Raw genomic sequence first — 26,834 nt, forward strand, 5'->3', positions numbered from 1 at the left:
CTGTCGCTGTCTTGAAATTCTTAATAATTTTAGAACAAAGACCCCTGCATTTTCATTTTGCATGGGGCCTCTCAAATTACGTAGCCTTTCTTGTTCAGAACCATCTCGTCTGGGAAAAGAGGTGGGAGAGTACTACACAGCCTGATTCATGAACTGTCAAAATTCAAAGCTACCTGCGTGAAGTCCACAGATCTATGGACACTCCCCGGGCGGCTGGCGCCCAGCAGGCAATATTCACAGCAACTCCATAGGTCTCTATGGAAAGCATCATCCTATTTTAAGGGAACCGAGGCTCGGAAGGGTGGTCTAAAGCCTCGCCCTCATCATGGCAGAGCTGGAGTACAGCTCAGACCAGAGTGTCCATGATTTTAGCATTCTGACAGGGAAACAAAATGAACATATAAATGTCTTTTTTTACCTTCACCTTTTTCTGAAATGCTTTCTATTAATTTATAATGGACACTCAGGAACCACAGCTGGGCTCATGTCGCTTTTCCCCTCTGACAAATCATTATCATTTGTAAGCAGGTACTAGAACAGGAAGGTGCTCCTCACAGGGAGACTGAGACCTGCTTCCAAACTTCCTACACAGGTCTCCAAATGACCCTGCCCTGACACCCCTGTTTCTGCCTCTCTGAGCTCTACTTGGTGGGCACTTTAGTTCCTCAGACATGCCATGGTTCTAGATTCTCCTCCCATCCCCCAGCAACCCCTCCCCATTCTCACTGACTCTACCTCAAGAACCTTCATCTCTCCCGGGAAGGAGCTCTCCTAGTCTCCCTGATTCCCTTCTTCTCCTCTCTCAGTCCTTCCTTTGCACTGTTTTCTGAATAATCTTTTTAAAACTCCTCATTGGCCCTCCATTGCCTCCAGGAAAATGCCCACCTTCCTCATATGGCTTAGAAAGCCCTCAGTTCTTCCTCTCCAGACATATTGGTTTTTTTGTTCTTCATGGAATGGGCCAGGCATCCCCTGCCACAGGGCCTTTGTACTTGCTGTTCCTCTGTCTAGAGCACTCTTGGCTTCAATATCCCTGTGGCTTGCTCCCTCACTTTATTCAGGTTTCTGCTTAACTGTCACCTTCTCAGAAATAGTTTCCAATGGCTACCCTTTATAACCCAGTGCGCATACACCTACATGCGTGTGTACACACACACACACACACACACACAATCATTTTCCACCCTTCTCACCCCGCCTGACTTTTCTTCAAAGTGCTCCCAGCCATTTGGCATGTTAAGCTGTATCCGCTCACTTGTTTAGCATCAACCTCCTCTACTAGAATGGAAAGCAGGGACTACAGCAATCCCCAATACCGAGGAGAGTTCTGGGCCCCAGGTACACAGATCTTTACTAAATGAGTGATCAAGGGAATGCCCTGACTCCCTAAAGTCACCGGTCACCTCTAACTGTCCCACTGTGGCCTTCCACGGCACCGTGCTTATACTGTGAACTCCCCTCACCTGTCAGAAGCTTACTTCCCTGGCTGTCTCCTCAGCCTCCAGGCCTCCTTGGGTCCCCTCCTGGGAGCTCTCCTGGCCCCTGGGGGACACCTTGGCAGGGCTCTGGGTGAAATTAGAAACTGGAGGCCAAGGAGAGATTCAAGAAAGCCCTCTCCAGACTGGTCGGTGGCCGTCTCAATAAGCAAGAGAACTTACTTCTGAGGCTCATCTTGGGCAGCCGAGAGACAAGTAGATGTCCACACCCGCCTGCCAGGATCTTGTAAGTTGACCTAGAAGCCTGCACTGGGTTCAGTCCCAGGTCTCAACTCCACGCAGCTCTCTCAAGGCCTTGAAAAGCCTTGAAAATGGCTCTGGCTGTGGGAAGGGCTGGCGGGCAGAAGGCACATTCCAAGGATGGGGAGCAGGTGAAGAGTTTCTGATTGCCTGGCTCTACGTCAGAGGTCAACCAATGATCACGTGCTCCCATTGACCTCCTCCAACAGTGCTGACCCCAGTGGTGGGACAAGGAAGCTCTCTTAACTGACACAACCCCCCCACTACCCCTGGCCCAGTTTGCTGCCAAGGGAACCGGGCCGCTCTGGTCCCTCAGTTCTGGCTGTTTGTCTGATGCCTGTGGACAGTCACTGGGAGCGGGGTTGTTCCTCAGCGGCCCTCCTCATTTAGTTCCAAAATTCAATGGTTATCAAAATGGACAGAAATGATGATAAAAGGAAACTTTATGCTGTGAAAAAAAAGCTGAATGCTTAAAAAAAAACTCAATAGGAAAATAGCTTTTTTAAAAACCTGCTTTAAATTAGATGTGGACAAAACATACATTAAAGATTGAGAAAAAGGGGTACCTGGGTGGCTCAGTGGGTTAAAGCCTCTGCCTTCGGCTCAGGTCATGATCTCAGGGTCCCGGGATCAAGCCCCACATTGGGCTCTCTGCTCAGCAGGGAGCCTGCTTCCCCCTCTCTCTCTGCCTGCCTCTCTGCCTACTTGTGATCTCTCTCTGTCAAAATAAGTAGATAAAATCCTTTAAAAAAAAAAGTTCAGAAATTTCTAAGCATGAAGATTTAACAAAAAAAAAAAAAAAAGATTGAGGAATAGCTAGAACTTTTAAAAGTCCATGATTCTGCATTCAGACTATTTAGAAACTACCAAAACTGAAAATTATAGATAATAAATTATGAACGCGCTTTGAGCAAAAATGACTGCAGAGCCCATCATCAGATCCACCCACAATGGAAAGACCTTGCCCTCATTTCAAAATGGCGTGCTAATATACATTTAGGTTTTAAGGTAAAATAGCATGTTTAGAGTATGTTTCCTTTTTTTTTTAATGATGCCCCACTTTGGCCTATTTTTTTTTAAAGATTTTATTTATTTATTTGTCAGAGAGAGCGAGGGAGAGCGAGCACAGGCAGACAGAATGGCAGGCAGAGGCAGAGGGAGAAGCAGGTTCCCCGACGAGCAAGGAGCCCGATGCGGGACTCGATCCCAGGACGCTGGGATCATGACCTGAGCCGAAGGCAGCTGCTTAACCAACTGAGCCACCCAGGCGTCCCTGGCCTATTTTTTAAATGAACAGTTTAGCAGCCAATCCAGTTAGTGGCATGGGGTTGGCATATCACCCCCAGGATCCCCAAGTCTGGCCTGGTTGGTCTTCAGCACCGTGTGGTTGGCACACGGTAGGTCTTGATAAATATATGTTGAATGAATGAATGCAGAAAATGAGAAAGCTGGAAATTCAACGCCTACATTTCTCTCCAAAGGTTTACTCTTTCTATTTACCGGGCAGCCTTCATTACTTGGGCGGATAGGGTCAATATCTCAAACCCTCGCCCTCTCTTTGGTGCCCTGAGAAAGATTGAGCTAAACTTTCTTTCTCTTCTCTCTCAGACTTACTCAACCCCAAAACCACTGCAGCAGGCCCAGATATTTCTACTTTCACATTTCAATTATGGAATCAGCCACCCGAAGTCCAGGAGTCTGTGACAGAAGTCAAAAAACCCCGTCGTGTTGTTCATCCTAAGAAGAAATTAGAAGTAGATACAGAATGGGTACAGAGCAAGACTGAGGTAGGTAGGGCAGTGCCTTGGGGTTTTCGCTTTGTGTGGGGTTTTTGCTCAGATGAGACATACACACACCATCAGGGAGCATCAGAATTAACATGCAACGTGAAATCAAACAAGAAAACTGTGCTCCACATAGAGAGGCACACTTGAGTGTGTGGGTTATGGGCAGATTAAGTGGGGATTTCACTTGGGTTCATTGAGACTCCTCTCCCTGCAGGGCCTGACTTAGGCAACTGGATGGGATTGGGAGGAGAATAAGGGAAATATATATTACAATACATAAATTCCATCCCGTAATAAATTAAAAATCTGTATCAAAAATCAATCACATAGTAAATGGGTAAACTGGTACACCCAATAGAATATTACCCAGTGCTAAAAGGAAATGAGCTATCAAGCCATAGAAAGACATGGAGGAGACTTAACTTCATATCACTAAGTCAAGGAGGCTAATCTGAAAAGTCTACATACTGTAGGGTTCCTACTATATGAGTCACTATATGACTATTATAGAGTCACTACTATAGAGTCACTGTAGTAGTGACTACAGAGTCACAACTATATGACGACTATAGAGTCACTCCAACTATAAGACAAAACTACAGAAACAATGTAAAGGAGGAATGAATAGGTTGAGCATGGAGAATTTTTAGGGCAATAAAAATAGTCTGTATGATACAGTAATGGTGGACACATGCCATTATAACATTTTCCAAACCCATAAGATATGTAACACCAAGAGGGGACCTTAACGTAACCTATGGACTCTGGGCAATAATGATGTGTCAGTGTACGCTCCTTGAGTGTAATAGACACTGTGGTGCAGGGTATAGAATGTGGGGGAGGCTGTGCATGGGTGTAGGGACAAAGGATGTATGGAAATCTCTGTAGTGTCTGCTCAATTTTGCCACAATCTACTCTAAAAAATAAAGCCTATTAAAAAAAAACACATGGTACATTTAAAAAATGTTTATTATAGTATTCGGATACTATCCATAAGTAAACACCTCTCAAAGGAGAGTCATTCAGAGTGAGCGAACAACCAGGTCTGAAGCTCAAAAAAGAGTCACTGAAGTGGGAATGAGGAAGGTGTGATGGACTCTATGCCTTCTGAACACATCAAGTAAGAACCAACTATGCCCCAGGTCCTCATCTAGGGGCTGGAGATACAAGGGCGAACCAAAAAATCCCCTGTGCCCATGGGATTTACGTTCCAGGTGAGGAGACAGCCAATGTGTAATAAACTGTTGAGTGCCACGTCAGGTATTTTTAGGAACCATGGATAAGGCAGCATGAGGGGCTCGCGAGTTGTTGGCCCGGGAGGGTGTGAGTTGCTTTCATACCCACAGGGCAGGTGGGGAATTGCCCTTTGAGTCTAGGCATGTATGAAATGAGGGCCGGAGCAAAGAGCTCAAGGACAGCTGTGGGCAAGTGAGAGAAGGATAGGGAATGAGCTGAGTTGCCCTGGTCAGGTAGAGCCTCGTGGGTCATAGGAAGACTTTAGGTTTTATCCTAAGGATGAGATGAAGCCACGAGGATCTGGAGCAAGGGAGGAACATCATCTGATTAACGCGCAGAAGAACGTTTCTGGCTATGTAGGGAGAATAGAGGCGGGAAGTTCAGCTGAGAGCTGGGGTATGGATTCAGGTGAAAGATGAAGGACATCTCAACTAGGACGAAGGCAGGAGAGGTGGTGGAAAGCAGTCTGATTTGAGATATTTTTTGAAGGAAGAATAAAAAAGGCTTTATGTTACACTGAATACATGTGAGAGAAAGAGAAGATGAAAGGACAAATCTAAGACTTTTGGCTTGGGCAGCCGAGTAAATGGTACATTACTATTTACTAAATTGAAGAACACAAGAAGCTTCATGGAACCCCACATTTGTGTAACACCGTGCAAGTAATAAAGCACTTCTCTGTGTCACGTAAGCTGAGCTTTTCCCAACAATCTTATGGGATAAGTATGATATTGCCATCTCTACTAGTGAGACCCAAAAAATCTTAAAAATGACTGCCACACAGACACAGAGCCTCCTTCTGAAACAGTTCCCAAAGCTAAGGGGCTTAATAACCAGATGTATGTTTCTTGCTCATGTCACATCTGATTTGAGTCTCCTGGCTCTCTGGAGTGGCTCTCCTTGAGGCTGGCTCCTAGGGATCTGGGCTCTTTCATTACGGGTCTCTGCCATCTTCAAGTCCTTTGTGTCCTGCTACATGGACAGGAAGTGAAGTCATGGTCTAGGTTTAAATCCTATCAACCCAAAGAAGTCACATGATGCCACCGAGATACAAGAGAGCTGGGAAATGGATTTCTGTTGTATGTCCAGAGGAAAATGAAAACAGTTTGCACTAAGCAGAAAAATAAACAAACATCTTAAAGTAATGAGGCTGGCCTCACCTTGTGGCAAAATAGAAGAGAACCAGAAACCAACACTCTCAACCAAGGTAGGAGTCTTTTACACTCCAGAAAGGAATGGAAAGTTCAATATCCCTTCATCTCCTGGGCCTGCATGAAGAAGGGAATTCAGTGGACCAGCCAGAACTCCTGTAGACGGAGAAATCAAGGGAAAGCCAAGAGACTCTCTCGTTATACTGTAAGGGCCTACTTAGCCAGAGCGAATCCATCTCGGTTAATTAGCCATTTTGTTGTTTGTGCAGTAAAACCTAACCTGACCCTGGCTCCCCAGAGGAACTTACTTAGAAGCAAGTCCAGGAAACCAGTAAAATACAGAATACAAGGACGAGTCAGGCCAGGTGGAGACATCCAATCAGTAAAGGGCACATACTGTCTCCCTAACTACCAAAGAATGTGGGCCCTGCCTTTTGGGCACCAAATTTGGATGCCAATCCTGACCAAGGTGATAGGCTAGTTCAAATAGCTACTATGGGGTGAATTGTAATTCACTTGGCCACCCATGTGTGACCTAGCATGACTATGCAACTCTCTCTGTGTTTTACAATCTCATTGGCCACCTGTATGTGGCCAGGCTCAACCACATGGCCTTTGCTCTATAAAAGTTAGTCTGTGAGGCTGGGAAGGGTCGCCTCTCTGTAAGAGAGCGCCCCGACCGGTCAGTTTGATTCTCGGTGCTGGCGCGAAATAAAGCTTTGCTTGACCTTCGCTTTGTATCAGTCTCACTCCTTTGATCACAGACCCTAACAGTACCAGACATGGAATGGTGAGGGTGTGGGAAGCCTCAGAGAGGCAGGCAGAGAGAGAAGGAGAAGCAGGCTCCCTGCTGAGCAGACAGCCCAGTTCGGGACTCGATCCCAGAACTGTGGGATCATGACCTGAGCCAAAGGCAGAGGCTTTAACCCACTGAGCCACCCAGGCGCCCCCCCAGACCAATCTTAAATGCCCTCCCTACAGCCAAGGGAAGGTTCTCACCAAGACTTCTAAGCTGGGGTTCCTTCCTAACCCACCACACACTTCGGACTGACCAAAAGGCTCGTGAGGAGTGGGACATTGGGTGGTTTTTTGTTTTTACAAATGGGCACTAAATTCCAGGCAGCCCTGTTTCTAAGTGTGTGCTGGCCTTCCAGCAGAGAGCAGCTTGGCCAGCCCAGAAGCCAGCAGCCACCCAGCAGGCAGGGAGAACTCAGGGCCAGACAGACATCTCTCACAACACAGGGCCCGGCCTCAGAGGCAGAGTTTCCACTCTAGCAGAAATGAAGGATGGGCCAGAGATGTAGTCCCTCCTCTCTTAGGTAGGTAAGACTAGGTAAGACTAGGTAGCTCCTAGTCTCAGACTCTGTCCCCACGCAAATGGTGATGAGGCATTGGCTTTTAGAGAAGCCACTTATACATTACATAATTCCCAGTGAGAGAAAATGTGACAAGTCCACCTCCAGGTCAGAGATTTTGCTTTGCCTGCGGGGTCCTCCTCACAGGAAAACATCATTCCATGACAACTGAATTTGACAGGCAGACAGCATCTCGAGGAAGTCAGGCTTTCAGGGGGTGCGTGAAAATAAGACCTAAAATACAAATACCCTCTCATGAGCAACAGCTAGAAGCTCCTTCCGGACCATCAGGAACAAACCAACCCTGGGTATCTTTACAAAGCACTTTTTTAGGTTAAAACAGAAAAGAGCAGTGATGTGTAGACTGAATGTGGGAAGTAGCTGGGAGATGAATGGTTGGAGGCAGCGTGTTCCACGGACGAGCCTGTAGGCAAGGGGCAGGTCACGGGCCTCTGGCTCTCCCCTCACCAGACAGCTTTGTGTATGTCATCTGCCCTCATCTTCAGGGGAGCCAATGATCGTGTCTACCTAGTAGGGTCCTTGTGCTGTGGAAGAAAGTGGTCGGCCCAGTGCTGGGTGTAGGGATGGAGTCAGTTTGCAGACCTTTGTCACCTCAAGTGGTTCTCACCCGGATGCCCGGATTATGGCATTCCAAGGCATGCCCGAAGCTCTTCAGCGAGCTGCAGCTTTGTCTTTGATCATCTCGGATCTGGGCATTCCGCTGTAAGCTTTCTTAAACAAAGCAGCTTCAACAGTTAAAAATAATAGCTGGGGAACCACTGACCCATTTAGAGCGATGTGGGACACTAGATGACCCGGAAAGCTTTCCTACTGCAAACACCTGGGAAATGTAGATGACACATAAAAAGTGTCAGAAATACAGAGCAGAGTGTGTAAGAAAGCAAGAGGCAGAGTCAACACCAGGAGAGAGAAACCGAGACATGGGAGGAGTGAGCGTGTGAGCAGGGGGTGGTGAGGCGGGGCGGTGTGCTGGGAGTGGAGGGCAAGGCGAGGGAGCTCATCCGAGTAAGCCAGGGGCTTGGGTGTTCGTGCCCACATGGAAACGCAAGACAAGGACATGTGTCCTTCACAAGGAAATAGCCGCATGTGACACACCTCCAATAACTGAGGACACCCTGAGCCACAAAACAAGCCTCAGCAAACGCTCAACAGCTGATATCACATAGACTATGTCCTCTTACCCCATGGGGTGTTTTGTTTTGTTTTGTCTTTTAAAGATTTCACTTTTTTGACAGACGCAGCAAGAGAGGGAACACAAGCAGGAGGAATGGGAGAGGGAGAAGCAGGCCTCCCACTGAGCGGGGAGCCCGATGTGGGACTCGATCCCAGGACTCTGGGATTATGACCTGAGCCGAAGGCAGATGCCTAGCCACTGAGCCACCCACGCACCCAGCCCAGTGAGTTTTAATTAGTCATAATAACATCACCCAAATGCACACCATGCATTTGCAAATTTAAAAACCCACTTGCAAATAAATTGTGTGTCAAAGAAGAGATCACACTGGTAATTCAGAAATATTTAGAATGGAATGAAAGGTAAACATTTCTATTTGCGTGGGAAATAGCTAAAATGGTATGTTGAGAGCAGTGCTATAGCTTTTAATGCTAATATTAAGAAGGAGCATTGATTCGAATTTCCCTGACGGCTAATGATGTTGAACATTTTTTTCGTGTGTCTGTTAGCCATTTGTATGTCTTCTTTGGAGAAGTGTCTCTTCATATCTTCTGCCCATTTTTTGACTTGATTGTTTTTGGGGTGCTGAGTTTGAGAAGTTCTTTATAGATCTTGGATACCAGCCCTTTATCTGTAGTGTCATTTGCAAATATCTTCTCCCAATCTGTGGGTTGTCTCTTGTTTTGTTGACTGTTTCCTTTGCTGTGCAGAAGCTTTTTATCTTGATGAAGCCTGGTGATGGGTATTAAGGAGAGCATGTATTGCATGGAGCACTGGGTGTTCCTTGAAATATGTTCTCTTGAATCGTGGAACACTACATCAAAAACTAATAATGTACTGTATGGTGACTAACATAACATAATAAAAATATATGTTAAGAACGATTGGGCGCCTGGGTGGCTCAGGTCATGACCTCAGGGTCCTAGGATCGAGTCCCACATCAGGCTCTCTGCTTGGCAGGGAGCCTGCTTCCTCCTCGCTCTCTCTCTCTCTGCCTGCCTCTCTGCCTACTTGTGATCTCTCTCTGTCAAAGAAATAAATAAAATCTTAAAAGAAAAAAAAGAGTAGGAGGATCAAGAATAAGAAAGATGAAAACCAATGAGCTCAATATTCAATTCAAGGAATTATAAAATAGAATAATATAAAAAACTACAGAAGGTACAAGTATATAAATGATAACATTAAGACTAAAAATTGATACAATGGGAAGCAAATAGAATAAACAAACCAAAAGCAAGCTCTCTGAAAATACTAGTAAAATAGGCAAATCTTCAGGTGAGGTTTATCCAGGAAAAAAAAGAGAGAGACAGAGAAGATAGTCATGATAAAAAAACATGGGGCGCCTGGGTGGCTCAGTGGGTTAAGCCGCTGCCTTCGGCTCAGGTCATGATCCCAGGTCCTGGGTTCGAGCCCCGCATCGGGCTTTCTGCTCGGCAGGGAGCCTGCTTCCTCCTCTCTCTCTGCCTGCCTCTCTGCTTACTTGTGATTTCTCTCTGTCAAATAAATAAATAAAATCTTAAAAAAAAAATTAAAAAAAAAATCTATGATTAAAAAACATGAAGACAAAGTCATAACTACGGAGACAGTAGAGGGTTTTTTTTTTTAAATACCATATGACAATAGTTTTAGGACAATAATTTCAAAATTTTCCTAAATTGAACAATGTCCTATTGTGGTTTGAGCCTCTGCCTTCAGCTCAGGTCATGATCTCACGATCCTGGGTTCGAGCCCCACATTGGGCTCTCTGCTGGGCAGGGAGCCTGCTTCCCCCTCTTTCTCTTACTGCCTCTCTGCCTACTTGTGATCTCTCTCTGTGTCAAATAAATAGATAAAATCTTTTTAAAAATAATAAATAATATATAAATAAATAAAATGAACAATGTCCTAGAAAAATATAATTCACTAAAACTGAATCAAGAAGAAACTTTAAAAACCCTGAATAATGCCAGTATTATGGGTTGAATTGCATCCCCCTAAAGAGATGTATTTAAGTCCTAAGCCCCGGTGCCTCAGAACAGAACCTTCTTTGGAAAATTAGTCTTTAAGGATGTGGTTAAGACGAGGTCATGCTGAAGCAAGGTGGGCCCCTAATCCAGCGTGATAGGTGTTTTTTCAAGAAGATGGCCATGTGAAGACACAGAAGCCCAGGGAGGATGGCACATGGTGATAAAGGTAGACATTGCCGCCATGCACAGGCCACAGAACAAGGATTGCAGGTCATCACCACAACCCAGGAGAGAGGCACAAAAGAAATTCTTCCTGGAGACTCCAGAAAGAGCTAACCCTGCGGATACCTTCATTTCAGACTTCTGGCTTCCACCTCTGTAAGAAAATAAATTTCTGTAGTTTTAAAGTGCATCCTTGGTTTATTTTGTTACAGCAGCCCTAGAAAACTAAAACCACCAATAACCAGGGCCCCTGGGTGGCTCAGTTGGTTAAGTGTCTGGACTTTGGCTCAGGTATGCTCTCGGGGTCCTGGGATCAAGGCTTGTGTCCCTGTCAACAGGGAGTCTGCTTGTCCATCTGCTCCTCTCCCCGCCTCTCCCCCCAGTTTGTGTTCTCTCTCCCTCTCAGATAAACAAATAAAGTCTCTTAAAGAAAAAAGAAAGAAAAACAACCAAGAACCATCAGAGAATTGAAATGATAGTAAAATCTGCACGCACACATTCAAGCATACAAAGTGGTCCCTCTCCGGCTCCTGGTCACACAGATGAGTAAACCAAGGAGGCCCTGAGAGGTTTCCTACCCAGAATCCTCAGCAAGGTGGCGGTAGTGATGGGTGGGGTAGTGATGATGGAGTGGCAATGTGGACATTCGGAGAGTAAACCAATCCCGAGCACTCTAGTGACAACACCAGACTCTGAATTGGGGACAATCAGCCCCTGTGCACTTTTTATAATAAGCTCATCTCTTCTTCCCAGGTGCCTCACCATGATGTAAAACTAACCCTCTACCCCAGTGAGACGATCTTCCAAATCCTCTTTCCTGATGGATCAGGCCAAATACAGTATCCACCGAAGCCCAGGGCCACTCGCATTGACACACATGGCGCCTGAGAAATGTGTGGGTCAGAGCTGGGGTGTTATCTTCCTGAGGGCCCATGTCCTCTGCAGGGCTCTGCCTTTCCCAGGGGACCACAAGGGGCTGCATGTGCCTTAACTGTCTTGCAGCTATCCATCAGGAAAGCTGGCTCTGCTAATCCTCAGTACAAAACAGAGGGAGTTAACATTCATCATTCTGGAAGACAGTGAAGAAAGGTGTGTCCAGGCCCTTATCAACAACTCTGGCCATGCCACCTTCTATGATGAAAACAGAGAAATCTGGTAAGTTTGGGTTGGGAGTCCCAAACACACCTCTCCACAGAGAGGCAGTGTGGTTAAGGGTTGATTCCCAGTCCACACAGCCATCCTCCCTCATTGGGTTAGGTCTCGGTCTCTCTCTCTCTCTCTCTCTCTCTCCCACATTCGCTTGTGAATTTGTTTCTCCGACCCACACATGTTGCAAACGGGGAGATGGGTATCATGGTGGCAGCAAGAAAGGTCCCTGACCTGCAGGAAGGCACTCTGTCCTTGTCGCCATAGCTTCCCCAAGGGTAAAATAGCCATCAGAGACTCACGGTGACTACTTCTCTTGGTTCCGTGTCTTCTACACCTCCTGAGAGTCAAGCCCGGTGAGAACTATCTTAGAAGGACCCAGGGCCCCTCTGTCCCAGGTGTCTCAGAGAGGAGGGTGTGGTGAGGGCTTTGGAGACACATGTATCATGCCCAAAAAACAAACTTCTAAGTATTTCATGGTCACTTGAACTTAGTTCTTAAGTTCCCATTTCTGGCCATGGTGGGAAACTTAATCTTACCAAATCAAACTTCAGAATCTTTCTCCATCTTTTGGGGGTAAATACTCCATTTTTTGGTTTTTGTTTTTTTCAGGATTTCCCTCTTCCCTTCCCTACTAAGTGGTCATGGAGTAGGAAAGGCCTACCATCTTATATCAACTTTCTACTTCCTTTCTTCTTGGTAGTCAATTTTTTAATCCCAAAAAAATATTTTTACTCCACCAATCCTGGTTTTTAAGACTATTTTCTTTCCTTCTTTCTTTCTTTTTTTTTTTTAAGATTTATTTTTTTGAGAGCAGCAGGAAGGGCTGGGCAAGACAGAGGAAAAGAGAGTCTTAAGCTGTAGGGCTTGATTCCACACCCCTGAAATCATGACCTGAGCTGGATCCAAGGGTCAGACATTTAACCATCTGTGCCACCCAGGCACCCCTTAAGAACAGTTTCTTAAATATTCTTTGAGTTTTTTTATTTTGTGTGTTTTTTGCTTTTTTCTTTAATTTTTCTTTTTTTTTTAGTTTTTTAAAACGCTATTTCCTACTTGACAACTTTGTTCTCAGAGGTACCTGCCCTGCCCTGAGGGCCTTTTGTATAGAAACTGATGTCTGAAAGTACCAGGTGGCCAGTGGGCAAGAAACTCAGCCAATTATTTCAAATAGTATCTGGCTACTTTCTGTAGGGCCTCTTCTCCATAATGACACTTCCTTTTAGGGCCAGAAGAGACCTTAGGGAAATCTAGGAACTACTTTATTTTCTTGACAAAGAAACTTAAGAGAATATAAGTGACTTACCCAAAGTTATATGTAAAATTATGGGCAAAAGGGGCTCTTGGGTGGCTCAGTTAGTTAATCATCTTGGGCTCAAGTCATGATCCCAGGATCATGTCCCACACTGAGCTCCCTGCTCAGCGGGGAGTCTGCCCTCCCCCTATTTATGCTCTCTCTCAAATAAATAAGTAAATAAATAAATCTTTTTAAAAAGTGTTGCCTGATCCCTTCTTGGTCTAGGGTGAGCCTGAGCCAAAACCTGGGCTACTACTTCCCCAAAGGCAAACACCAGAAGGCCTGGAACTGGTGGGACCTGAGCCTCCACGTCCATGCACCCCCTTTCCAGTCCATCTCCTTGAAAGTCAACCAGTACATCAAGGTACAAATAAGGAGCCAGGATAAGATCATCTTCTGCTTCAGCCACCAAAAGAAGCAAATCTGCTTAAACCTGGGCACCAAGTACAAGGTAAGGTCTCAACTCCCTCCGCCAGGCAGGTGCCCACTGGGCCATGCCACGGGCCTCTCTCTGGGCCATGTTCTACATCACTGCGACCCAGAGAGAAACCTGGCCACCTTTGTTGACCTGATGCTTGACAGAGGTGTTCATTTACCTTCCGAGTCCCTCAGGACTCCCAGCACCTAGAGATTCCCAGCTGAGGAACCAGATAGCCTCAAAGAGCCCAGACGCAAGCCAGACAATAAAGCGAAGATGTCACCTGACACTCACATCAGCCCTGTCAGTTGGCAAGGACAGAAACCATGGGGAAATCTGTGTTCCCACGCCTGCCCTTGGTGTCCTCTTCTCCCCCAAATCACTCAAGGAGCACCTAGAGGTTCAGGGGGCTCAGCCTGGGCTGAGCAAGAAAGTAGCAAAGATGTGTTCATGTCCTACGGCTGCCATAACAAATGACCACAAACTGGTTGGCGTAAAACAGAAACTTCAGCTCTCACAGCTCTGGAGGCTAGAAGTCTGAACTCCAGGTGTCAGCAGGGCCACACTCCCTCCAAAGAGCTTGGGGGAGAATCCTTCCTTGCCTCTCCCAGCTTCTGGGGGCCCTGGGTGTCCCCTGGCTTGGGGCAGCATCCCTCCAACCTTCTACCTTCACACAGCCTCCTTCTCTGTATCCAATCTCCCTCTCCCTTCTCTTGTAAGGACACCAGACAGCAGATTCAGGGCCCACCCTAAGTCCAGGATGACCTCATCCTGAGATCGTTCACTTAATTATATTGGCTAAAACCCTCTCTCCAAATACAGTGACTGTCACAAGTCCTAGGGATTAGGAGTCAGACATATCTTTTGGAGGTCACAGTTCAACCCCCTACAAATGGGAGTCTGCACCCTGGAGTTCTGACTGTGAGTGGGAAGGAAGGTGGGCTCCTGAGACCCTTCTCTCTCCAGAGTTCAAGAGAGGAATAGGGTGTCCTTGGCTCCCCTTTGAGACCCACACAAGACCCTGCTCCTGCTCTGGCTCCCCTTTCCCGTTCATGGAAGGCTCTGTTTACAGACCCACCAGAGAAGTATTCAAGATCTCTGCAAGTAGGATGGCCTATCTGGGAGACAGACAGACAGACATGTTTCCTGGGAGGTGAGCAGATGGAGAAGTAGGTTGATGGAGGGAAGAACCAAACAGCAGACTGCCAAAATTAAGCCATATGAAATTCTGGGAAGGAAAATAGAGAACGTGGAACATTCAGCCTGCCCAGGACTGAGGTGTTTTCCTGGACATTTGACTCTGAGTGCTCAAACTGGGAACGTTCCAAACAGATCTGGACAGCTGGTCCCCTGGCCCAGCAAGGCCTGCCATTTTATATCCTAAGTAACCACGTCCAACCTCCTTACCTACCCCGGATCCTCCGGAGCAGCCAACCCAGTAGAGAGGAGGAATGTAGGTACAAAGCACCATCCCCAATGATCCACTAGCCTCCCCCTGCACAGCAGTGATGAGCTAAGGGAGCAGCTGGGGTGGGGAGAGTATGAAGCCCTGGGACCCTGGACTTTGGATGACAGTGGGGTCCCAGTGATGGAGGGGGCCAGGAAAGGGAGCCAGTGCCCAGGAAGGTCAGGTGAAGGGCTGGTGCAGGCAGAAAACCCAGGAGGCCTGGCAGCCCCAGTAGCTGGGCCAGTGCAGGGGCAGGGGGTCAGGGGCAAATGAAGCAAATCAGCACACATGTGACTAGTCAGCAGGTCCACCAAGGACAGGAGCCAGGGCACCCTAGGAAGAACATACTAGCCCCTCCACTTGCCATGAGACACCAGGCAGACCTCATGTACTTTCTGTGTCCGTTATTGCCTGCAAAAGGTACACCACATTGTTGTAAGGCTTAAATAAGGTACTAGTGTGAGAACATTTCATAAGCTGGGTACCTCGCAGAAACAGAACACACTGCTATGCTCCTTTATTATTTCCCCCTCCGGGAGACCCTTTGCTCAGCCTCTGTAGGCTACAAACCAAGGCAGAAGCTGGCCTAGAGCTGGCTTCCCTGGGGCAGTGCCTCGTCCCCCAGCAAAACCAGACCCGCTCCAGGAGAGCTGGAGCCAGAAGTGGGACTGACAGGGAGACACTGTGGAGAGTTTCCCACCTGCGATAGAGCTTGTCTCCCCAACCCCACTTCCATGGTGGGAATCCATGGGGAGGAACCAGACAGCCCCAGGAAGACAGCCTTGCCCAGGCAGGCTGCACAAGGGCCCCAGAGCTGGTAACCCATTGGTTTGGGGTCAGGCTTGAGTGCAGTCTCAGCCTGCATCCCTGTGGCTGTGTGGTCACAGGCCTGGGCCAAAAAAGGGACGTGTTGCCAGTGACAAGGCTGGGAGCACAAATTCACCCTGGAGCGAGTCTCCAGAGAACACTCAGTCCTGGTCCAAGGGGCCTAATCCTGGGGTGGAAAGCATGGTGTCTGGGCAGCATTCATCCTCACCGAGCTCTCTGTGGATCCCCACAGTTCATAACCCCAGAGGCGCTGAGTGAAATGAAGCAGAAGGCCATCCTGGAGGTAGAAATTATTTCAACAGCTCGGAAGATGCAGGTCCTCCTGGGGAAAATGAGTAGGATCCTGAATTTCCTGACCATCCCTGATTTGGAAAACTTCATCAATAATGCCAGGATCTTGCCAATCGACAACGTGGAACCGAAGGAGGACTCTCACCTCCCAGAGTAGGGCGATCACCATGTCGTGCCGGGGCCTTTTCCTGCCACCTAGGACTGTCTCAGGAAAGTTACCAGGAGCGCCGAGGAAAACCCCAGAGCCCTGTGGATGTCCCTTGAGAGTTGATTTGTCATTTGGGATTTACCACAGCTCCTTGGTTTAAAAAAAGAATCTGTGGCTGGGCAGAGAAAAACCCTCACCCTACAGCACAAGGAGCAAGTTGTTTCAGTAGGCAATACCCGTCAACATCCCGTGCACCCTCACTGGTCACTTGAATGAAGGCCTTCTGCAGCCTTCCTGTGTACATGGGTTGACTCAGTACGGAGACGGTCTCAAAGCATACCTCTGCCTGTCATTGGCTGTGTGACCTGGGGCAAGTCGCTTTATGCCTCAGTTTCCTTGCCAGCAAAGTGGGTCTAGATACCCGGGAAGTTCTCACTAACCCTAACGTCATCACAAACACCCATCTCCCACGCCTGCCAAGACACAGGCAAGACAGTGACCCAACGCCAGACTGCTGCAGGTCCCCTAACCCAGGAGCCCATCGGGAGCCCGGAAGCACACACACACAAACCCCCTCCACTAGCTGGGACACTTCTGGTAACAGTCACTAATTCAAGGAGGTAAAGCAAAAAGGGAAATGAGTCATATAGACAGAAGGTGCAGTGGGTCTCAGAAAAGGATCAGAGCATGGGAAGTCCCCAGAAGCTAGATGACTTCCATTCCCATCTCTGTGACATTCTTCATGTCCTGAAGACATGTGGTCTATGCCCCTCACTTCATGTGGCTTTGCCTCCCCATGTCTCAAAAGACACCAGAGGTGTCTGATTGGCCTGGCTTAATTGGGAGGCCACTCTTGGTGCAGCCCCACGTGGTAAGGAGGGTGGAGCTATGTCTTGACGCCTATGCACCGGAAGGGGCAGTTTCTAGAAAAGGAGGACTGGGGAGCTGGGCAGCCCCCTCCAGTGTGCCTTTTATAGACCCCAGGGCATGGCAACTTCCCGGGATGACCTCCACTGCAGCCTAAACTGAGATGGGATAGGAAACCCCTTCCAGCCAGCCAGCCCAGCCTGGCAGCTGGCCATTCCCTGCTGTGACAATGACACCAGAGTCCCACCTTCGTGGCCCTGCCCCCTTGCTCATCTCACACTGCCTGCGACTAACCCTCACTGGAAGTCATCATGACCCCGAACCATGACAACCCAGGAGCTGGGGGAGCCCTGGAGGTGAAGGCAGGGAGTGGGGGTGGGAGGTGGGGCATCCACAGTCACCCCCACTGTTTGCCACACCTTGCTGTCCTCAGAACAACAGTCACTGTGGGGCAAGGCCATGAGCCATAAAATGACAGATGACCACCGCAGCAGCCCACCCTCACAAGCCCACGGCAGAGCTTCAGTGCGCCCTGTGGGCTCCACACTCATGCTGAGCGCACAGAAGCCCTTTTCCTCACCCGCCACGAGAGGCAGAAGCTTCTGAGTGGGTTTCAGCAACAAGCAAGTCCCCCCCCAGAGCAGGGAGCCCGTTTCCTCACCTGGAATAGCAGGGCAGTCCTGGAGCTCACCTCACAGAGCCATACGCCAGGGGTCAGAGGTAGTGGCATGGAGAAGACACTGTGCTCCCTGCTTCCCGAGTGGGTTCCCACCATCATCAGCCAACTCCCTTCCGTCCCTGCTCATCCTCTTCCCACCAACCTGCAATCATCCTGCTACTCACGCAGAGCTTGTGAACAGGCCGTCTCACCGGGGTGTTCTGCCCAGTCAGTCCTGCCCCATTGGCCAATCTTTCCAAAAGACCAGAAATCTCACATAGCAGCACGGGGTTCCTGGTCCTCTGGGAACCGTGGCTCAGTGCCATGGTCACCAGAGATTGGACTCAGGGACTGTCCTCATGAGGGAAGGCGAATCACCTCACAGACTGGTAAGGAAGTAAAGTTGCCAACCAGATAGATGGCCGGGAACTGCAGAGATCAAGGACCCCTCCCCGCTGACACCGACACTGGGTGCCATCCACCGCAGAAACTTACTGTCCACACTTCCAGAGCCTGGAAGGCCGAGATCAAGGGCTTCCCTCCAAAGGCCCGAGGGGAGTGTGTGTTCCAGCCCCGACTGACTTCTGGGTCCTGGGCTTGAGACAACACACTCCAGGCCTCACCCGGCCTTCTCTGTGGGTGTGTGTGTCTGAGTCACAGTCCCCGTTTTTATATGGACACCAATCACATTGGATGGTATGGCCTCATACCATGCTCTATGCCAGTATGGCCTCATCTGGACTAATTGCATCTCCAACAGCCTATTTCCAAACCAGGTCACATTTCTAGGCACTGGGGGTTAGGACTCCAACACAGGAATGTGGGGCAGAGACGGGGGCGCCTAATTCAACCTGTAACTCTCTCTGCCTCACACCCTGAGCCCTTGCCAGGCCCTCACCTACCTGAGGGGACAAATCCTGCCTGACCTCCATTCTCTCTTCAGTGACTTGGCTTCTCCTGGAAACAAAAATGAACGAAGCTGGGCTGTTTATGAATACCAACCTCTTCAGTTACACACAAGGGTCCCCTGAAGAGTAACAATCAGTGACTGCCCCAAGGCACATGGGGCCTCGTGCAGTGCCCACAAAATTACTAACAAATTCAGTAACTAATTAGGCCATCCAACAAATACACACTGAGCTTTCACCATGTGCTCAAGGTCCGAAGAGGAAGGTACAGGTTGCCGGCCCTGGGGCGTGGGGTGGGGGGGTTACAGACTGGGGATCAGCCGAAGCCAGCAATAGCAAAACAATGCAACTGTGGCTTTGGGGAGGAGCCCAGCCCAGCAAAGACCCTGTGTGAGAGGGAAGGGGTTGTGGAATGAAGCGTGGGGGTGAAGGCGCATGCTGGGCTGCTCGGAAGGGAAAGAAGAACCTCGAAGAGCCCCCACCAGCACCAAAGCTAGGGATGGAAGCACAGTCCCCTGGCTTTGGGGGCGTGGAGGTACTTCACTGGAGTGCTGGGGAGCTGCCAGCTTTCACTCGGATCAGAACTCCCTATAGAGGGAGAGCCCCCCAGGACCACCCCCACTCTGCAACGGCGACCACGTAGAAGGAAAAACAGACGGGCCATTAACAGGAGGCCCCTTCCCCTAAGCCTTGCAGTGTACCTCCAGCACCCCACAAAGCCTAACCTTGCACCCGCTGGGGGAGGAGGAATATTCTCAGGGCCCAGCTCCAGAGTGTCCAAGGAGGGCCCAAAAAGGTGGATTTGGAGCCGAGAGGCCATAAATCAGTACCTGGCACAGAGACTGTCTTCCGAGCCTGCCCGAGATGAACGCGGTTGTGGGGACGCTCAGTCCAGGACCACAGCAGCGGAGTCCACACCCACTCCTTCCGCGTTGAAGGAAGAGCTACATCAGTGGTATTTTCTGCCCTTATCCCTCTGCTCCTGGAGCCTCTGGTATGTCCCCGGCCAGCACCCCATTTCCTTCCGACAAAGCCCTTTCCTGCCCACGTGAGACAGTGACGTCATCTGGCGCATGCGCTCACGGACCCAGACCGGCCGGGAGGATGAGCAGGGAGGAGCCGAGGAGACCCACCTGCCGTCAGAAAAGGTGAACAAGTCGGGAGAGGAGCCACCACCAGGAGAAAAGTGCTCCCAAGAGGAAACAATGAAGTTCCTCCTCTCCTTTCTGAGAAGCACCATTCTCTCACCAACACACCACGGTTTCCAGTACAAATGGCCCCTTTTTAAAAATGAAGGTTTGGGGCGCCTGGGGGGCTCAGTGGGTTAAGCCGCTGCCTTCGGCTCAGGTCATGATCTCAGGGTCCTGGGATCGAGCCCCGCATCGGGCTCTCTGCTCAGCAGGGAGCCTGCTTCCTCCTCTCTCTCTGCCTGCCTCTCTGCCTGCTTGTGATCTCTCTCTGTCAAATAAATAAATAAAATCTTAAAAAAAAAAAATTAAGGTTGACTATTCTTTCTTGTAAGGTAATAAATTGCAGAAGAGAATTTAAAGATATGGGATTGTTAAACCAGGGGGAAAATACAAACTCATTTTTATTGCTACTTACATAACATTAAATTTCAACACGACTATGTGCTGAAGGTACACAGGAAATTGGCAGTTTTTACAAACAAAGAAAAAATTATCTTCCAACTAATGAAGCATTAAGAGGCTTCAAAAAATGTCTTCCTACAATAATTATCTTACCAAAAAAAAAAAAAAAAAATCCACACAGTACAGGTAAAACTGGGGAAGTGTGAACAGACTGGTGGGGTGTACTTTTGTCCATCTCCTGCTTGTGATAACCTGTTCTACTTTCGCAAGATGTTACCACTGGGAGAAATCCAGGGAAAGGTACACAGAGTCTCCCTATATTACATCTTAGACAACCGCATGTGAATCACAAGCTAGCTCAATAAAAATTTCAATTAAAAAATTATTATTATTATTATTTTTTTTTTTTTAGAGAGAGAGAGAGCGCACAGGAGAACACAAGCAGGCAGAGGCAGAGAGAGAAGCAGGCTCCCCACTGAGCAAGGAGCCCAATGCGGGACTCGATCCCAGGACCCTGGGATCATGACCCGAGCTGAAGGCAGCGGCTTAACCCACTGAGCCACCCAGGCGTCCCTAAAAAATTATTTAAAAAAAAAAAGAATCCATACAACAGACATGTGAGGACAAAGTAGGAAGCAAAAATCTTTATTTTTTAAAAAAATTCACATTTATTAAAAACTGCAATTTCTAGCCAAATAATATAAAGCATTTTAAATTATTTGAAAGTATGTACACGTTTTGTATAAGTAAACACCGGAAACTGTACAGATTTAAACAAATATTCATTTAGCCAACAAGTTGGATCACTATCACCTATTCAGCACTTTGTAAGATGTTTGAGTGTTTCAGAAAGAAAAGATTCAAAACACAAGAATGAGTGCCATCAAATATTTTTATCCTTAAGAATGCAGCCTGTTCTGTACATCTAATTAAATCAGTCACAGTACTGTACAATAATCATGCCCTCATTTCTTTGGAAAGGCTATTAAAAAAATCAAATGTACATATAATACAGAAAACAGGATATTTTACAGTTTATTTCATTAAACATGTATTTAAAATAGTTAAGTGGAAGTAAATACAATCTTCCTGATTCATTCATTTCATGTCAAAGAATGAATATGGACCCTCTTTCCCTTCTACCTTCCCAAAATAGACTATTAAGCTCTCTCAAGCCACATTCATCACCAATTTAAATGGAGTTGAAAAACAAGTGACTTGTTTAAAATGACAGACATCAGGATATGTAACCTAACTACACACTACAAGAGTCTGCTGCAACGGGACAAGTCCTGTGGAAGGAGGTCTGCTGGCTACATTCCAGAACCTTCTCCAGTGTTCCATCTCTGGATAGTGTTTGAATAACTGAAAATTCCTTCTGAACCAAAAAAGCAGCTTATGTGAGGCGAAACCCATCCGCTCAGAAAATAGTTGTTTGTAGGAAAACTCATAGATGTGCATAATTTATCTGATGATCCCTGAATAATACAGTAGATTTTAAGGGGTGGGCCATCTTCATCCTCCTCACCTTTGTGGTAAAATGTATCCTGCTGTGACAGGGCTGCACCTCCATGACGCTGGTACATAGCACAGCCAATGAACAAATACATGGGACATGAAAGTGTTCACTGTTTAAAGAACTATTCATACCAAAGGCAGTGTACAGAAAGCTGGTAACCCTCACCTTCATGCGTGAGATACATGATTCAGCAGGCTGCCTCCTCTCCCTTACATGCCAGATTTAAAACAACCTAATTGGTGCTTCCCACTCACAAACACGAACTATTGTCCCATGAAGATGCTCATTAAACATACCACATGTATCTATTATGAGGAGGCTCTAGGCCCTGCGTTTGAACATTCTGCACCTAAGCAATTCAGGGAGTACGGAGGCTAGAACCTTACACGGGGTCCTTGCATCTTCAAACTACCTCACATCATCAAACACATAGAAAGAGAACACCCCATATTCCCAGGAAAGCAGAATGTGTTCTCAGATGCACCCAATCTACTCCAAACAAAACTTCAAAGTGCTAGGAGAAACATTACATTAAATAGAGTGTAGGAGTAAGATTTCTAGAAATAAAAAATAGCCCCCGTGGAATCTCTGTGGCTCAAAGTGTTGCAGTGTTTCGCACTTTAACAAACCATACTCGTAGAAGCTTTCTAATAGCGCTTCTGTGTAAAGCTCTTCTTTGCACTACTTCTTGTAACCTAGTTTCATTGCACATCTTTTGCTAAGAACCATCTCCCTGTATGCCCACCATAGCTACCTCTAAAAAACTCACATTTCTCGTGACCTTTTCAAGAAGGCAGTTCTCATACTCCTAGATTAATCTTTGGCATTTTGATGTTTTTAAAAGAGAAACACCAATCTTCCAAACACTTTGCTTGTATTTCATGCTGCAGTCAGCACCGAGCAGCATGCCGGGGTGGCTCTCGAGGACACTCCCACATACGGTTCCTCGGTGTCCTGCAGGCTGCCGGACCTCCCAGCCCAATCCGACCGCACAGACGCTGACGTGCACAGCCCGGCCAGCCTGGTTATTTAGAAACGGACAGTAAGAGGTTCACCTGAAAAGCAAAGTGAAGGGCTATGTTAGTTCTACCATGGAATACCAATCCTCAAACACAGAAGAACAGAAAAAGTCTACGATTTTTTTTTAAAGATTTTATTTATTTATTTGACAGAGAGAGAGAGAGCACAAGCAGGGGGAGTGGGAGAGGGGAGGGAAAAGCAGGCTCCCCACAACTCAGGGGAAGCCCGATGTGGGACTCGATCCCAGGACTCCAGGATCATGACCTGAGCCAAAGGCAGTGGCCCAACCAAATGAGCCATCCAGGCGTCCCAAAGTCTAAGATTTTTTTAAGAAGCCAAATGAACACAGCTGGACCCGCAATGCTGGTCTGAGTCACCACACGGCCATTGGGCAGTGGGCTTTGTGGTGGTCTGTGGCAAGGGGAGGATGCCACACTCTATCACTGAATTGACGCCCTCAACTTATTTAGAATCCAATGAAAATGACAGGAAAAAAAAAAAAAAACAACTACATACCAACCCTGAGAAGGGATAGAAATAGATCTAAATTATCAATTTCACCTTTTTCTGTGCAGAGTGTGTTGTGGGAAGAATCGTGTGTAAGCTGAATTCCTTGAATGACCATTTTAGATGCATAAAAACAGGCGTGAAGAGTGAATTTCAGCACAAACCCGAACTCTGAGCCCTAGAGACTCCGCCCACTTGCAAAGGAGGGCAGGACATGGAGCCAGCCCCCAGGAGAAGCAGAGAAACCCACCTGGGAGAGAGCAGGGGAACTCAGTCTGCCCATGGCCAATCTGGAACCCGAGCCCTAGAAGACGTGCAGCCACATGAACCTGGCAGGGAGCACTTTGACACAGCACAAACTATTTCGGTAATCAAAATAATCGCCCCCTCATCTCTTCTATAAAATTGTATCCCCAATGAGAGGGACACACCATCACCTCTGTGTTTTTCCTGCCCAAAATACATAACCTCAATCTAATCATGACGAAACAAACACCAAGCCGCACAGAATGACGGGCTCTGTCACTGGTTTTCAAACTACAGGCTGTGACCCACTGGTGCGCCATGAGAACAATGTACTGGCTCATTAAGTGAACAGGGAAGAGAGGCAGAGCAGAGCAATCTGAGTTATACGCAATGTGACCGATTACTGTCAAACTTTTAAGTTACAAACACACACACACACACACACAAAACATGTATCTTGCTGGCAGGAGTCCAGCAGGGCCCAGGAAATCTGCATGTTCTTGGCAAGCCCTGCTTGGCTACCCCACGTCTACACTCCTGCAACTGACTATATATAACTGAAGAAAACAGACAACCGTGCTGACTGGCCTCTCTTGGACTCATAACCACTGAACTCAACTAAGCCTTGCTCCCCAAATCTTTAGTACCCCCCTGTTTTTGTGATGACCTCTTCCTGTTTCACTCACAGACATGAAGCAATCAGATGAGAGCTTCTATTGTCCTATCGTTTTCACCGCCTCCCCATACACATGCCCAAACACTGGGCCTTCTTTCCTTTTGCAACCTTACACATGCACCTAACAAAGGCTCCATCCTCCTTCCGACTGTCCCTGAGATTCCATCCCCACTTTGCTACTCAAGATCATTTTCCAGCATCAATTTTTCACTCTCTCTGGATCCTCTTCATGAATATAAAAACATGTATTTTCTCCTATCTTTAAAAGAAAAAAAAATAGAAAGATAATCCAATAACAAATAAAAGTAATAGTTATTTATATAACAAAGGAAGGAAAAGGCTGGAGGGGTCTGAAAGGAGAGCAAAACACCTCCAATTCTATCTTGTTCTAGAATGCTGACTTGGGAAGCATGTTAATACTTTATATAAAAAAAAAACTAAATCAAAATGGTGGGGAAAAAAATCTCTAAACACTGAAATAAACCTAACTATATATCAAATTAGTGGTATAATCACAGAGAATACAATGACTTCAAGTGACTCTTAAAAAAAGCATTTTAGGGGCACCTGGGTGGCTCGGTTGTTAAGCGTCTACCTTGGGCTCAAGTCATGATCCCAGCGTCCTGGGATCAAATCCCAAACTGGGCTCGCTGCTCAGCGAGGAGCCAGTTTCTCCCTCTCCAGCTCCCCTATGCTTGTGTTCCCTCTCTCACTACCCCTCTCTGTAATAAACAAACAAACAAATAAATAAATAAAGTATTTTAATTATAATCCTGGAACCACAAACACATCTTTTTAAAGTATGAACTATCTATCCGTACAAAGGAATATATAAAGTCATAAAAAAGAATAAAATTCTGACACATGCTACAATATGGAAGAGCCTTAAAAACAGTCTGATAAGAGAAAGAAGCCAGTCATAAAAGGCCATGTATTATATGATTCCATTTAATGAAATGTCCACAGTGAACAAATCCATAGAGACAAAAAGTAAATTACAGAAGATGGAGGAATGGAGAACCTGCTAAAGGGTATGAGGTTTCTTTTGAGTGGGGCAAGAAAATGTTCTGGAATTAGATAGTGGTGATGTTGCACAACTTAGTGAATATACTAAAAACCAATGACATTTTATGGCATATGAGTTCTATGTCAATTTAAAAAAGACTCCATTTCCCTTCCAGCTACACCTTTTCTCTCCCAAAGTGGTAAAACCCCCAAAGACTCACCCTCACTCACTGCCTCTAGTCCCTTCCCCAACTCTCCACCCACTCTGCTCAGGCTCCCATACCTTATTACTCTCTCCCACACCCTCTAGTCCTGACATATATAAAACTCCTAAGCTATACCAAACTTAAAACCGGAAATAAAATACCCTCCATAGCACCAGCCTACTCCTAATACATAATACATGCTCAAAAAAACTTGCTGGCTGTACTGAATGATAAACACAGACTAAGCTCTATATTCCGTTTTTCAAATTTAGGAAGAAGACAGAAAACAGAAACACTTCTAACATCAAATCCATGACGTAACTTTATTTCATGTGAAATGGGGGCCTCCTATCATGCATACTGTAAATAAAATTATTCAGCATCCTAAACACCATTATTTGAACTTTTCACAAACAGTTCACTCATGTTAAACACAGCAATTTTCAATATCAGAAAGGATTAAAAAAGCAATCAAAATTTATAGTCATCACTAAAAATTTGAGAGAGCAATTCAAAGTCTGAATTGTTGCTCATCAGAATAAAATAAGGTACAATTTTAAAATTAAAATTAAAAACATGGTTACACAAAGACATTACCTACTCAAGTAAAATAATCAAATAACCAAGAATAAAAAGTAACAAGGATCTTCAGGTGATGGATTACCTGTTCCATAGAAGGACAAGCAATGATGTGGACATCTTCAGGGCTAAACTCTTCCTTTAACAAAACATGGAACTTCTGGAAGACTTGCTGAACATTATTCTTAGAAAGAAAGGCAATCCCATTAAATGAGTTACTAGAAACATATGTGGTCATCTTAAACATAAAGCACTAAGACTGTTAAATCTTTTTTTAAGTTTTCATTTAAATTCCAGTTAGTTAACATACAGTGTTATATTAGTTTCAGGTGTACAATATGGTAATTTAGCACTTTCATACATTAGTGGGTGCTCACCACAAGTGCCCCTCCTTAAACCCCATCACCAATTTCATCTATCTCCCCACCCACCTCCCCTCTGGTAATCATCAGTTTATTCTCTATAGTTAAGAGTCTGTTTCTTGGTTTGCCTCTCTCTCTCTCTAAGAATGTTAAATCTTAATGGTATTTGCCAAACAAGTGAAGGAAATGTTATCTTTCACTGGATTACCAAAGACATATAATTCACACTTAATAATTCACATGCTAGCACAACCCAACTAGGCCTTATCAGATAATACTTCCTGGAAAAGCTAAACTCTAGTAAGCCCTGGCCCCCCAGAGAATAATAAGAGCCTTCAGCAGCAATTTCTTACACAAAAGATAATAAAGTTCCCAGACACATAAAATGTACTTTAAAAACCAACCAGTGCCTTCGGTAAAGATGTGAGCTCAACACAGAGCTGGAAGTTACGAGCACTAAATCTGCTCTGACATTTAATCCCTTGG

At 46.6% G+C, this 26,834-nt stretch overlaps 2 protein-coding genes across 3 annotated transcripts in view; one reads left to right on the forward strand and one right to left on the reverse strand.

Moving 5' to 3' along the window:
- Positions 1-16,465, forward strand: part of ERICH6B (glutamate rich 6B) — a 63,489-nt gene extending 47,024 nt beyond the window's left edge. Inside the window, exons 11-15 of the mRNA XM_047723516.1 lie at positions 3,345-3,523; positions 11,382-11,467; positions 11,631-11,783; positions 13,297-13,522; positions 15,997-16,465. Coding sequence (XP_047579472.1) covers positions 3,345-3,523; positions 11,382-11,467; positions 11,631-11,783; positions 13,297-13,522; positions 15,997-16,212 — 860 coding nt within the window. The 3' untranslated portion in view covers positions 16,213-16,465. The remainder of the gene's footprint in view (positions 1-3,344; positions 3,524-11,381; positions 11,468-11,630; positions 11,784-13,296; positions 13,523-15,996) is intronic.
- A 4,392-nt stretch (positions 16,466-20,857) lies between these two features.
- Positions 20,858-26,834, reverse strand: part of COG3 (component of oligomeric golgi complex 3) — a 76,059-nt gene continuing 70,082 nt past the window's right edge. For both annotated transcript variants that reach the window (XM_047723480.1, XM_047723479.1), the window contains 2 exons: positions 26,072-26,170; positions 20,858-22,802 (listed from right to left, as the gene is read on the reverse strand). In XM_047723480.1, the coding sequence (XP_047579436.1) occupies positions 22,773-22,802; positions 26,072-26,170 (129 nt within the window). In that variant the 3' untranslated portion in view covers positions 20,858-22,772. The remainder of the gene's footprint in view (positions 22,803-26,071; positions 26,171-26,834) is intronic.

This window comes from Lutra lutra, chromosome 3 (genome assembly GCF_902655055.1).
Source record: "Lutra lutra chromosome 3, mLutLut1.2, whole genome shotgun sequence".
Classification (NCBI taxonomy): Eukaryota; Metazoa; Chordata; class Mammalia; order Carnivora; family Mustelidae; genus Lutra; species Lutra lutra.